General features: G+C 42.2%; 1 protein-coding gene across 2 annotated transcripts in view; it reads right to left on the bottom strand.

Moving 5' to 3' along the window:
- Trpc6 (transient receptor potential cation channel subfamily C member 6) overlaps positions 1-14677 on the bottom strand; it is a 132295-nt gene extending 117618 nt beyond the window's left edge. For both annotated transcript variants that reach the window (XM_008848673.2, XM_008848672.2), the window contains exon 1: positions 14161-14677. In XM_008848673.2, the coding sequence (XP_008846895.1) occupies positions 14161-14330 (170 nt within the window). In that variant the 5' untranslated portion in view covers positions 14331-14677. The remainder of the gene's footprint in view (positions 1-14160) is intronic.
- Positions 14678-15219: the final 542 nt, after the last annotated feature.

Below are 15219 nucleotides of genomic sequence, written 5' to 3' on the forward strand. Positions count from 1 at the left end.
CACTATAATATATAAATAGAAATATATTAAAAGATAAAATAGGCACCTATTTATGTATTATACATATATGTACATGCTAGCATATATGTGTGGATAGAAACATATTACTGGATATTCACAAATATATTTTAAAACTATATTTTTAAGCTTGATTCTCTAATTCCTATTAATAACTTGCCCAGAGCATACCTCACAGATGCTAAGGGTACACCACACTGTTACCAAAGGATGGGATTGCCTCAGTGGATAAAGTGATTTTGAGGTAAACAAGTGTCTTGAGATTCTAAAAATCCAAGCCTGCTTTGACAAAGGTTTCTAATCCCTTCATTTCTTCTTCTTCTAAGTCTCCTGAAATTTGACAAACCAGCTCATAAAAGGGAAGAAGATGTAAAAATAAAGACTGCAACTGAAGCGAAAAATATGCAAAGAGTAGCATAGAAAAATTATGGGAAACCACCGAATTTAATGGGACTTGCAGGAAGTTGGAAGAGTGATTATACGTTCAGTATCCACTTGGGGAAGTTCCCTCATTCAAGTGGCCAATGACCTCATCCTGAATCCCAGCATTTTCCCAGGGCATGTCCCTTTGCAGATCATATTATCATTTTTCTCTCTGCTCTATTTTTTTATTTATTGCATCATACAAAAATGGTTGTTTCTGCAAAATACAAATTTTAGAACAAATGACAAATTTTTCCCCACAGATTTCATACCAAATCTTGTCGTTTGCATAAACCAGTCTAAGCCCTGACTCAGCTCCCTACTATCGTAGACTGAAGCATAAAAGGGAATCAGCCTTTGCCCTTGTTTCTGACTCCTTTGGAATATGATGTCAGAGGAAGTGTTAAAATCATCCTATTATCTGAGGACAGAGCAAGTATTGAGAATATATACTCTGGAGTCAAACTACTTGAGTTTGAATCCCAGCTATGCTAATGTGACTTTTGGAAAGTTACTTTATATAGTTGGGCTTTCACTTTCCCATCTGTAAAATGGAAATAAACCATAAGCCTACCTCATGGGGTTGCTATGAGTTATAAATGAGTTAGTACATACAAAATACTTAGAAGAGTATCTAGGGCATTATGCATCCTTTGATCACATTTCATCCACCAGGGATTCAAGAAACTAATCCATGTGCTGGCCATGTGGTAATCTCTTGCCACATAAAGAACTTAATGGAAATTAAGTAAAGCTAAAAATATAATTTCTCAGCTTTACTGGTCATATTTCAACAACTTTATACCACACACAGCTGCCATATTGGACAGAGCAGTGCCTACAGCTGTGTTAGCAACTGCCAGGAACCATAATCATAATATCAAAGATCCACAAGGAGGGAGTATGGACAGGGTGTGTTGAGGCTAGCAGCTCTTCCAGTGTTGTGTGAGACTTACTCTGGAGTTCGTTAGTTTCTGATTTAGGAGGTCTAGAACAGGACCCAGTAACCTGGATTTCCAGAACGTTCCTGAGGGAGGCTGGAGCACACTCTTGAGAGGCCCCACTGTAGCTCAACAGTCTTTACTTAAAGTACCCAAACCTGTACAGTGCACAAAGTCTTTGCAAGAGGTAAAAGGGCAGATACAGTTATACTGTAATCTATTTTCAAGGCCTCTATATCCATATGTGTGTATGTAGCTTGAAAATAAATCCTAGAAGGGCTAGAAAGATGGCTCAGTGGCTAAGAGTACTGGCTGCCCTTCCAGGGAACCTGTGTTCAGTTCCCAGCACCCACATGGAGGCTCATGATCATCTGTAGTAACTCCAGTTCCAGGGGATCCAATACCTTGTCTGGCCTTCACAGGCTTTGCATGCACAGGTGCACTTACACATACATGCAGGCAAAATATGCACACACAAAAAAACGCTGCTATTGCAGAGGACTGGAGTTCAGTTTCCAGCACCCACAAAGGGAAGCCCACAACCATCTGTAACTCCAGTTCCAGGGGACCTAATAGCTCTCTTCTGGCCTCTGTGGGCACCATCACACATGCACATATACATACATTCATGCACAAAAATTTTTTGAATCCTGAAACATGCCCTACACCAATGTTCCCTCTGGCATTATGAACACTGTAGGAAAACATGGGCCTCAAACTTATCAAGAGTATCTGAATATGCATTGTTCATGATTCTGCAACAAATTTATTTTATTTATATGCTCTTTTTAAATTTTTTTAAATATTTTACTTATTATTTTTATTTTATGTGTGTGTATTGCCTGCATGTAGGTAACTGCACCTGTGTTGTGCAATGCCCATGGAGGACAGAAGAGGCTGTCAGATCCCCTGGAACTGGAGTTACAGACAGTTGTCAGCTGCCATGTGGATGCTGGGATTCAAACTTGGGTCTTCTGCAAGAACAACCAGTGTTCTTAACCATTGAGCCATCTCTCCAGACCCTATATGCTCTTTTTTATGTGTTCATAAGTTATACTTAACCCAAACCCACATAAGTTCAAGTATAAAAAGCCATTTTAACAGATATAAAATACACCCTAAGACATAACTTGTTTCTTGAGAGTATGTATATATTGTAAGGGTGCATTACAACTAACAGCTTCCTAACTATAATGAAATGTGGTGTTCGTGGTTTTCAAACATAGTACCTGCCACATCAAAAGAACTTAAACAACTGTTGATATAAATTAATGAGTTCAGCATTCAATAGTGCCTGCTCCTGGAGGCATCTTCAAGGAAAGGGGTCCTGCAGAGGCTACTCTGATTGCACATGCAGGGATTTTGACACTGCCCGGGGAGCAGCTCTGCACAACTACCCATGCTGCCCTTCACACACTGCAAAATTGTGTTTCAAGAAGGCTAACACAATAATAATAAAAGTGAGTTTTATGTGCAGCAGTTTAATTCCCTAAAAGAAATTTTAAACTGCCTTTAGAAATCATGTCATTTCCAATTCTTATAACTGGAGAGGTAATTTTGTTAGCAACTTTCATGAAGAGGACTCTCCCCAGTTTAGTGAGAGGATTTTGTGCTGATTTGCCACATCAGGACAAAATACTCCCTGACCTAAAAATCAGAACTGCGATAACTACAACATGACATCTGACCTGGACATGCAAGGAACCTTAACATGACCATTCACTACAACCGATTTCTGCCAGTATATATATGCTCAGATAATTACTATACAAAATGCTTTTAAATTATGTAAATCTTGGGGTCTAGAGAGATGGCTCAGTGGTTAAGAACATTGGCTGTTCTTGCAGAAGACTTGGGTTCAAATCCCAGCACCCACGTAACAGCTAACAACTGTCCATAATTCCAGTTCCAAGGGATCCGGCACCCTCTTTTGTCCTCCAAGGGCATTGCACAACACAGGCATATACACATACACATAAAAATAATAAATAAAATATTTTTAATTATGAAAATCTTCCAGAGACCTCCCTATTTCACACTGCCATTTTTTAAATTTATTTTTATTTTATGTGTACAAGTGTTTTACCTGCATACATTGTAAGTGCACCATGCACATGCAATGCCCACAGAGTACAGAAGAGGGTGTTCGGTTCCCTTGGAACTGGAGTTGAAGACAATTGTTAGTTACCATATGGGTGCCCGGAACCAAACCTGGATCCTTTGCAAGAGCAGTCAGTGCTCTTAACTGCTGGATCATCTCTCTAACCCCTGAACCATCTCTCTGGCCCCTCCCCGCATCATTCCCATCAACAGCTCTAACACAACCTGCTTGTGGCATAAAAGGAATTCTACACACATTAGAAAGGAAGAGTAACAGAGCTCTGTATGTGTAACGTTTCAGGGATCGGGACCAGCGTGTGCACCTTTGGCAGGCTTTGTGAGTGCCCTCCAGACCACTTGTTTTGTTCTGCTCGGCGGCTTTCTCTTCTGAAAAGACTGGCGACTCTTCCAAACCTCATTTCGCCGTTGCCTGAGGAAATGACAAATGGAATCTTCGCTCCTTCCTTTCCGTCTTCCCGTTTCTCCCACCTACTACTTGTGTGACACTGGGCAAGTCGATAACCTCCTTTATCTGTGCGCTTTTTATTATCAGTAAAATAAGGATTTTTGGAAGTGCCTTTCTCATGGCTTTTATAAAGTTTAAATGGGTAATATCTACGAAGCACTTAGAGAAGGGCCACGCACAGAGAAGGCCCTAGTAAATCCATTAGTTTTATTATTACTGGACACAAGCCTGTCAGGCCAACAGAGATGAGTGAATAAATGGATTTAGGAATCAATGAAAGAAGTGGAATATTAAGCTGGATCTTGACCTTCAAAGACATGGAAGATTTCAATCGAAAGGGAAAGCATGGGTTAGACACTCAGTACTTCAGGCTGCTCTTTGTGATCTGTGTGTGTGTCTTCTCCCCTCACCTGAGTATAAGTTGGATATAATAAGCATGGCACAGGAATCTTGGCTCAGTCTATCAGAGCCAACCTGTGTCTCTCCAGATTTATTTCTGACAACAGGGAGAGAGGAAAGGGAGAAATAATGTTGGGCTGTGCAAGAGCAGAACACACCTGTGTCTGGCTGTCAGTGTAAGCATAATTATATGTGAGGCTGAACGGGCAGAGGACCCTGCCAGCCCTCTGCGCATGTCCAGCCTGCACTGAGATATAATGGGTTTTACTCACTTGACAACAATTTACCAGCTTTGTAACTTCTTCTGTAAATTTAAGCATCATTATTTGCAAAACAGACATTAAAAATAACCAAGTGGCTGCATTCGAGAGTTAATTATATTTGTGCTACAACTAGAAAAGGACTTGTTCCAGAGTAGGTATCCAAAAAAATGTTAGGTACCCCAAATATATATAAATATTTTGGATTAGTTGTCTGCAGAAACAGCAACTTACACTGAACTGTATATATTTCTTAACATCTTTTCTGCTGTGTTAAGACTAAGTTAGCTGGATTGGATAGAGAACAGTCATGCCACAACCATGTGTTAAGTGGAACCTGTAACACTGGCTTGAATAAGAAATGTGTTTCAGTCCACTCCAATGGCTTAGGCGTGTTGAGATGCACCACATTTCAGATTCCAGGGTTTAACTGAAACATGGTATATAGATGAAGATGCCTCCATATATCAAAAGCAAGCAAAACACTCCTAAACAAAGAGCTATCACAAAAGGTAATTTAACCCAACTGGACCCAATTATATTTAGCATTTTTATGAAATGGAGAGAGAAAAAAAGAGAACTCAATGAAATGTTTTCCTTTTATGATTTTTCCTTCTAAAAAAACAATTGGCCCTGGGAAGTTATTACTAATAACTCAAGGAACATAACTGTCTGTAGAAAAAAATTACACAATGTTTCCTTAGAGATAAACATTCTATTGCAGAATGAATGTGGACCTTTAAGCACATCTGACGATCATTCAACTTACAGTGTTGGCACCTTAAAAACATTTTGTAACAGTCAATTTTTCCCCAGTGGGTACTGATTAAGCCAGGAGAACACAACAAGTGTGTCTGCCATGCAGACAACATACCTTGAAGGTCAAGAATGAGACCCACCAATCCTGCAAATAGCTAGTGGAGACATTGATTCCTGAATGAAGATGGGCAGCCAGAGTCGAAGTGGCATGCTCACCTGCTTTTTTCCTGAGGAGCAACTTTGGAACTGTATTCCTTCCACCACTAAATCATGTTGATGCTTCCCATTTCTTTATGTCTGCATTTGGGGTATTATCAATCGTTCTGTGCCTAAATTGAATTTTAATTCTCCCATTGAGTTTTTTATTTTGAGAATTATATTTTCAGCCAGGCATGGTGATACACAACCATAACCTCAGCAATCGTTAGGTTGAAGCAGGATGATCATGAGTTGAAAGCCAGCCTAGGCTATGTAGTGACTTCAGTGTCAGCCTGGGCTACACAGTGAGCCCTTTTCTCAAAAACTACAAAAGACAGGGGCTGGAGAGATGACTTAGTTAAGAGCACTGGATACTCTTGCGGGGGACCTGGATTCCATTTCTAGTACCCACACGGTGGCTAACAACCATCTGTAACTCTAATTCCAGGGGATCTGACACACTCTTCTGACCTCCCTGGGCATTGCACAACATGGGTTCACTTATACACATGCAGGCAAAGTACTCATTCACATAAAATTTAAAAAATAATAATAATATATTTTTAAATACAAAAGAATTACATTTTCATGGATAGATGGTCTATTTCTCTGCTTCTACAAGAGTTCAGAATTTGTCGTTAGTACTACAGATATCTTTTCAAAGGACATAATAGATATTCAGTTTCTCGCTGCGTTGTTTTGTTTGTTTGTTTGTTTGCTTGCTTGTTTTTTAAGACAGGGGCTCCTGTAGCCCCAGCTGGCCTCAGTCTTACAGAGATCAGCTTGCCTCTACCTCTTGAGTGCTAGGATTAAAGGTATTTGCCACTATGCCTGACTCACTGAATTCTAAACACACAAACACACACACACACACACACACACACACACACACATCACATCACATCACAGGCTCCTTGGTTGATTTTTATTCCTCACTTGATGATTATATCTTGTAGGAAAAGGAGCACTTTGCTTTTACTTGGAAACCCCATGCTGTTGGACCATCATGTCCTGATGTAACTACCCCTTTGAGCTCAGAGAGTAGACTGTGTGGTAGTCTTTGCTTAAGTGAATGAACATATCTAATGTCAACCATCCAGGACAGAAGGGACCCTAAAAAAGAAACACTGTTTGAAAGGAGGATCTTATACTGGAGACCACAGCTGGAGGTCCCTCTTCTCTATCTGGGCTAGCACCATTAAGGACTAGAGCAGTGAAGGATAGCCTGGTAAGGCAGGGAAGAAGGCTCACTGCCCATTATGTGACACTTATACTAAGCAAGGGTCAGTCCTCTAGAGACCCCAAGACTTCACAAAAGAGCTAGAAGAGCCAGCTATGAGTTTTTTCCATATATTCTCTTTGGTCATCCTTGAGCATTTCATATCCCTTTGAAGATACACTCTTGCCCCTATTATGCATAGAAAAATATAAGGGTTGAGCCTCGGGCTACTGAGCTAACCAGTGAGCAGTGACAGATTCCCCAGGAGAAGGTGAAACTTTGTGACAGGCAGTTCGAATATATGAGATGAGTATTTCTTGTCTCCAGCCTCAGCCAGCATGCCAGATCTGTTACCCTCATGCTTACGTGAGGCTGCCCTGCCAAGATGCACCCCCAAAGCTTCTGGCACCCCTCCTTGGCCCCCAGCCCCACCGTTGTTGTCCAGTCAGCTCACTACTATTCTGGTCACGTGTCACAAATGAGGAGTCTGATGCTCACTGGGTGATATACTTCAACAAATCAGACATAAATGGCTGGGAATTGCATAAAGGGATGAACACACTTATTGATCATATTTGGTTCTCCAGCTCAGAATCATAGATGCTGCTTTGTGGGCATGCAGACAGAAGATTAAATGCTTTTGCTAGTGCTGTTTGTATCCTAGATGTTATTAAGGACAATGCAGAATCTCATGAAGAAATCTACCCCTATGTCATCCAGGAATTTAAACCAACTTTAAATTAACAGACAATCTCCACTCCAGAGAAACTGAGTCTTGACAAAGTGTAAACTCCTCTTGATGGGCTTCCTAAGGATTTCTCTCTAATGCTACTTGGTGAAAACAGCCACTTGGAAATGTTTTATTTGAACAATTTTCCTTTGAGTATCAAACCTTGTAATGGTAACTCAGACTTTAATAAATGGGAAATGAGTTTTAACTAAAAAAGAGAGAGGTGAATGTCTACATGGATACTTACTGTTCTACCTGAGATGATCTGGATGCTATTTTATCCAAGAAGCCAGCATCACTTTATTCATTGTTGGAATAAATATCGAGGAAGAAGAGGAGGAAGAACATGTCTTTGTTGAGGAATAAATCAACTGGAGCCTTCTCTTTCTTAGGTACTATGTATGGTAAGGACTGGAGATGAAAGACTGACTGCCCTACCTCTGGAGATTGCGGTCTGGTATGAAGAAAAGCGTACAGAGATGAGAAAGCGTAAAGCAGGTGAGGCAGATGCATGAAATATCGTTTATCAAAAATAAAGGTGGGGAAACAAGTGTATAGTAACTTAATGTGATTCACAGACCTGAATTCATTCTCTAACTTCAGTCTTGAGCTTCTATGAGAGAACAGTGTGTTCTACCAGCAATTAAAGTCAGTAAACTATTCCTAGCCTTTTAATTCCCCTATTTAATAATAAATGTTTTCAAGACTGAGTATATCTGCCAGGAGAAAAGAAGGCTGTGTTGGGGGCTGAGATCATTTTTCTGTGACTTCCTATATTAGGTTATTAGGTTAGCCTCTCTTACGTCGGAACTTCAAAGTCAGGGTCCTGGGATTTATAAATGAGTTAGGTGATCCAGTGTCCCCAAAAGTCAATGCAAATTTTAAATGACACATGACCTATATTAAAAACCATTTTTGTTTTCATAATTAGAAATAGAGGATGGAATTTAAAATCTCTTTGGGGGCTGAATGGATTGTTCAGTGGGTAGAGCACTTACTCTACAATAATGACCACGGGAGCTCAAATCTTGAGCACCCATGGGGAAAAACTCCAGGTACGGTTGCATGAGCCTGTAACTCTAGCCTGCATCTGCAGCATGGGACGGTGGAGACAGGCTGATCCTGAGAACTCCCTGGTCAGTCAGCCTCGCTGAAAGGCAAGTGCCCAGTTCTGTGAGAAATGGTGTTTCAAGGCAGTGATGCAAAGAGCCATAGAAGAAGATACCCAGTGCTCTGCCCTGGCTCCACAAGTGCCCATGGCCATACACATCCTCAGAGTCACACACATGCACCACACATGTACACACATACAACACACATGTATACTACATACAACACTGCAACTGGGGGGGAGAGAGAGAGAAAGAGAGAAAGAGAGAGAGAGAGAGAGAGAGAGAGTACACATGCACCACACACATGCACCACACATGTACACATATACAACACACATGTATACTACATACAACACTGCAACGGGGGGGGGAGAGAGAGAGAGAGAGAGAGAGAGAGAGAGAGAGAGAGAGTGAATCTCTGGAGTTCTCCTAAAATTGAAACTCGATGTCAGTCTTTCAGAGGTTTTGGTTTTGGTTTTTTTTTTTCACTGTAACCATGTTCTGAGAAATTCTGGCAGCCCTGAACACTCAATGTATGAAAATACCACATTAACAAGTAGAGAGAAAACACTCTCTTTTCTGTAAAAGAAATACCATAGTTCTTATAAACCACACATTACAGAACCTATGGATCAAAATACATTGTGGGCGCGTTTCTATCATAAATATTTAAAATTTTACACTCCTTCAAGTCCCTGTATTTTGGTTAATTTTTAACACTTCCTTTTGTCTTTATGGTCTTATGGACTTGAAGTGGCATGCTTGAATTGTCTGTTTTTATGTACCACGCTAATATTGCTGTAATTTATAAGCATGAGAAGATTTCATTTCTAGAAAATCATTGCCCGTTGTCTATTCAAAGTTATCACCTCCCTCTTCTTTTTACCTTCCTCTGGAACATCTACTTTCTCATTCGATGACTCTTAATCATGTTTATTTTTTCTATTTCTTTATGTCTCCAAATTTTAGATAATAGCATCAGTTATATTATGGTTAACCTGCATTTTAACTCTTTCGTTAATTATTTTCTTCAAGTATTACATTATTTGGGGGGCCAGTGAGATGGCTCAGTGAGTCAAGACCCCAGCCACCAAGGCTGACAGCCTGAATTCAAACCCCAGGTCCCACATGGTGGAAGGTGAGAAGAGCTGAACCAACTTTACAGGTAGCCCTCTGACTTCCACATGCACAAACATACAACAAATAACTAATTGTGGTCAACTTTTCTTCAAGACTTGCACTGTTTTTATTAGATGTTCTATGTGTCCACTCTTTATATCTTGTTCTTTCCTTGGGGCTTTATATCTTCATGTTGTGAACACTTTTACATGCTGACTTTGTATTCTTGTATGCTATTGTATTATCACTGGCTCCTAATGATTTCACACTGCTGTTGTCTGTTAACTCACACATGGATTTCACTGTTCGCTCACTTCCTTACTTAACTGTTTACACCTGTGCTTGCTCACTGGCTGTAGTGGACCCACCTTTAGGAGGCTTGCTCTTTGATGAGGTGCCTAAGCACTCAACATAGTTTGGGACTGCTCTTACATCATGGTTTTGTGTTTCACTCCACTAGAAGCCCCATGACTTGAGCATTCCTAGGTCAATTAGGTTGTCTAAAACATAAACACTCACCTGGCATGTGGGCCCCAAATTGGAAATCTAGGGGATGATGTCTTCTCACTGGTAAAGTTTTTGTTCTGACCCTATGCTGGTGGGCATAATTTTCCCACCTAATTTTTCTTCAGTACAGTAACAGCCCTGGTTCCAGGCAAGCGTTCTCTCTGTTCCAGCTCTGCCTCACTGGAAACTGTTCTCTTTATTCTTTGGCTTCTGTTACTGGCACATGGCAGTGCCTTATAATTGTTGTTTGGTTTTGTTTATTGTTGACAGAACCCAGCACAGAGCTGTACCCCAGCCTCCCAAATTACTAATGTTTTAGACGGCACTGCACAAGGTGTGGAGGTCAGAGGACAGCTTCCACAATGCCAGTCCTGGGGATGAAACTTGGGTAATGGCAAGTGTCTATACCCACTGAGCAATCTTGCCAGCTTGTGCTACTATAAGTTTTTTGTTGTTTTTTTTTTTTAGATTTATTTTACTCCACTGCATAACCTAGAGCTTTAACTTTCAGTTTATTATTTTATCACTCATAATCTGAATAATTAGTAATACTAAAAGTTCAACAATCAGTTGAACTACATTAATGAGTCTGTGCTACTTTAGACACTTTTAGCATATGTGTATGTTTCTGAAATTCTTCCTCATGTACAAACATTATAGACTAGAGGCATATTTCTTTCTTATTTTAGGTAAAGGAACTCCAGAGGCCTTGAAAGGACATGGGCCTTTCTTATCATTAATCCTTCAAAATTGATTATAAGACAATATAGTGATCTAGTTCTAATCAGAAGTTGGAAAAAAAACAAAATGGAAATCTGTTTTTTCCAAACACTATTTTCAAAATATTAACATATACTCTTAAGGCCAGAGAATACGCAACTGCTCTTACACAGTAATTTTCCACTATCCTCAGACGTAGAAACTCCAAAAATAAATGTAAAAATCTTCTTTCTAAAGAAAGGAAATGTGAAAGAAGAATTTTTAGCAAGGGTAAGTAAATTTGTATCACAAAAATGGCAACATACAAAGATTTGGAATTGTCTAAAGGAAACCTCAGTGATTTGAGAAAATAGCAACCCTGTGCCCAAAACACACCAGGGACTGCCACTAATATGCCTCCCACTCAGAAAAAAATGCACAAAATTGCGTCGGTCATGAATTTAAAAGCCTATGAAGTGTTGATTTGCATTCTATACCAAAGGGAAGTAATTTTCTTTAGCATTTTCTCCTACATCTTAGATGTGGAAATACTGCTGTTTATTGGCTAAACTTTTCAGTTAACTTTTTTGATCAATTGTAGAAACTAAAAACTGCCTGAGAAAATAATAGATGAAAAGTAACTGTGAACTCTTGGAAATAATAGATTTATATAAAGTAAAGCTTTAATTCTGGCATATAGTTCACTCTCAAATTTATCACAGGTCCTTCATCATGACACAAGAGGTGCCAGTCACGAATTGAAGCCCATTAAAATATTTCCATCCATCTTGTTGCTCAGCTGTGTTAAGAGTAGTCTGGGATTCCTGAACTGAAGGAGAAAAAAACAAAAACAAAAACAACCTCAGTAGTGGATAATAAAAAATAATAATCTTTACAATTTAGGCAGCCAGCCACATTTAAAGAAAGCATTCCAAACAGTTTTCAGGACAATTTGGAATTCTAACTTTATTTTCTCTCACTACTAATCTAGAACCACAAGTTTTTTAAGCGAATCATTTTCCCACATACAAAGAAATAAGTGATATTAGAAATTGTAGAGTAAGAAAGGTTTTGTTAATAAGACAACCTAATCTTCTGAAGAGGCACAACAGCTATTTTACCTCAGTTTAGCTAGCAGGTAATGTTACTAAACAGAGTCTTCAAGCTTGGTAGAACTCAACTCAAAGACAACAAAAAGGCTCATCTGTATTTTAAATGTCTGTCTTCATAACAATTCATGTTTTTACACAAATTCTCACTGTTACCCAGGCTGGTCTCCCAACTCATGATCTTCCTGCCTCAGCCTCCAAGTATTAGAGGCATAATGTGGACCACCTGAGAACAGCTGCATTCGGACTCCTCAGGACTGGTTTTTTTTTCCCCCTATTATTATTTTTTGTGCCCTAGATCTTGCTTTTGGTATCTACCCCATGAACAACCAACTGCAGTATCATCCAAGATGGTGAGAGATGAGGCTTTCTACCTGCTCTGAAGACCTGCAGATTCAGAAAATCCATCTAAGTGTGAGAAGTCTAAGTCTGTCCTATGAGACATAGAAGGATTTTTCTAGGGCTGGGGAGTGGTTCAGTGGGCGGTGTGCTTGCTGCACAAGATGGAAGACCTGAGTTCAGATCCCCAGGACCCATGTAAAAACCTGGCTCTGTGGCATAGCCTGCCAGTGTAACCAAAATGACAAGCTCCTTTAGTGAGAGAACCTGTCTCAGAAAGTAAGATGGAGAGCTATAGGGAAGGTGCCCTATGTTGACCTCTGACCTCCACATACCAATGCATGGGCAGGCACACACACACACACACACACACACACACACACACACGAGAGAGAGAGATTTTTCTAATTTGACATCAAGTATTACATTGATGAAAGTGTCCTGAAATGATACATTGATAGTGGCTACAAAACCTAGAGGACATCACATACACAACACCACACTGAACAACTTAAGTGCCTGAATTTTATGGTGTGTGAATTATAAATTATATCTTAAATTTTCACAAAGGAAAAGAAGATAAATTTTAGTAAATTATTTCAACTAGCATAGCACACAGCTAAACAGAGCCAGTTCCCAGTTTTTTTCTTTAATCCTGGAGAAAAAAAAATAGATGCCCCATTTCCTGGGGCTCAGTTCTCACTGAGCAAAGAAACCACAATAGTCTTTGACTCTTTCAGCCCTGATCACTGTCCCAAAAGCAAACCTGGGGTGGGTGGGGGTGTCTGCTAGGCCTCATGGGGACAGAACCAGCCCTCCACCTCGGAGAAGGGCTAACAGAACTGAGAAAGGCTTTCTTAGGAAACAGATCTTGGATGGATGTGGCAGGACAGGAAACCTGAGTGCCCAGTGGAGCAAAGATTAAACAAAGCTGCAAAGAGTCAGAAACACTATCTGCAGGCTGCATGTGTGGTCACAGCCTGGGGGAGACATGGGGACTCTGATTCTCCATTCCACCTCTGTCCTTCCCTACCATCCCTGCAGCACCCTAAGTGCTTAAATAAGGGTTCCTAGTTATTCTGAGGCCACTACTAAGGAGCTTTCACTTCTACAGCTTTCTGCCCCCCAGAAGGCTCACCCTCTAACTGCCACAGGAACAGAAGCCTGAATGGTTCTGTGTCCTTTTCTTAACCCTGAGTCCAGGGTGAGAGGAAGGTTGTCCAGGATATAAGGGACAGGTCTGGCCCCTTCCAAGATCTCTTTGGAACTTCCCCACTCTCCAGCTCCTCTCCTGATGACCAAAAGGGCTAAGACAGGCACAGCCTGGAGATTGCTCTGTATGCGGGTTCCCGAATTTTCTGCACACCCCAAAAGTGGCTCCCCAAACCCTAGAGTTCTGGTCATCTTCCCCACCCGGGTACACTGGAATCAGCTCGGAGTTCAGATCATGCCTGTTGCGCAGCGCCGCAGGGTGCCAAGGACTCAAAAAATTGATCTGGTATCGGATCGCCCGCGGTGCGCCAAAGCATCCCATCCATCACCTGCAGTGCCCAGGCACCCCATCACCTGTGGTGAGGTGGGAACCCCGCCGGTTCACCGGTGGACAAGTGTACCCCTGCGTGCCCACCAGCAGCTAGCCCAGTCCTGCGCGTGCCCCTGCGCTGCCTGGCACTGTCCCACCGGTACTGGTCCAAGGAGAGGCATGCGGGTGGGACGCGCCCAGACCCCTCCTGCAGCCGGCGCAGCCAGTGCCCACACTTACAAGCTGGGGTAGTAACCGTAGGGCGGCAGCGGGAACTGCGGGCAGCCTTCATCTCCTAGCTCGGCGGCTTCCATCAGCAGATAGTCCTGGCTCTCGTTGCGCCGCGCTCCGGCTCCAGCAACTGGCGGAGAGCCGCCCCTCCGGGCCATGAACGCAGTGCTCTGGCTCATGACACCCGCACGGGACTGGCCTGCGCCCTGCTCCGGGGAAGCGGACCTGGGAAGAGGGGCCGGGGCACCTGCCAAACTGGTCCAGAGCAAAGGATGCCCAGGGGATAGGACGAGGGAAGGGATGCGGACGCCTGGCAGGCTGGGATCTGCGAGTGGCGTTCCAGATGGCCCGGGTGGAAGTCACTACTTAGCGGGTTGGGGGGCAACCACAAAGGGGACCTTGACCTGGCGCAGGCGGCCGGGCTCCCGGGCAGAGAGGGCACAGGCGGGGCCTCAGGCAGCAGCAGTGGGAGCCCAAACCAGGGAGAGCTGCCGAAGAGTTACTATGTCAACCGCGACTCTCCAACCCTTGGCTCCCGCCTTCTTCCCCCGCATCCTCCGTCATGATCCCCACCTTTAAAGGGATCGAAACGACGTTCTAGAAATCAGTCAAACCCTGTTTGCTAGCCACAACTCCAGGGCCCTGATAAACCTACGGGAGCCAGGCGCACACTTTATTTGGGGTGGGGAGTGCCACTGCTTCGCTTATTAAGTAACACCGCCAAGGGAGGACTTTCTAGGAAGTTCCCTTTGCACAGTGCTCTAGCAGACAGGATACTCTCCTTCCTCCAGACCGCCTTCATTTTCTGGGGTTATTTTCTTTCCCACTTTAAAACAACAGCCCCGCATTCTCGCCACCAGATGTTCCCAGACCCTGAGCAAAGAAACAAGGAAATGAGCTAACAAAATGTAAAGGCAAGGTCTTCCTGTGATCTGGATAGAGACCAGCTACCTGCTTACTTCGGGGGGAGGGGGTGGCGGGGTCCCTGTGTTCCTCGAATGCCATAAGTGTTTCTCTACTAGGTGTTTGTCCAACGTCCTAACTGCTTTTAAGACTTATTTTCAAATC

The sequence above is a fragment of the Nannospalax galili genome, unplaced genomic scaffold (genome assembly GCF_000622305.1).
Source record: "Nannospalax galili isolate Female #2095 unplaced genomic scaffold, S.galili_v1.0 scaffold824, whole genome shotgun sequence".
Classification (NCBI taxonomy): domain Eukaryota; kingdom Metazoa; phylum Chordata; class Mammalia; order Rodentia; family Spalacidae; genus Nannospalax; species Nannospalax galili.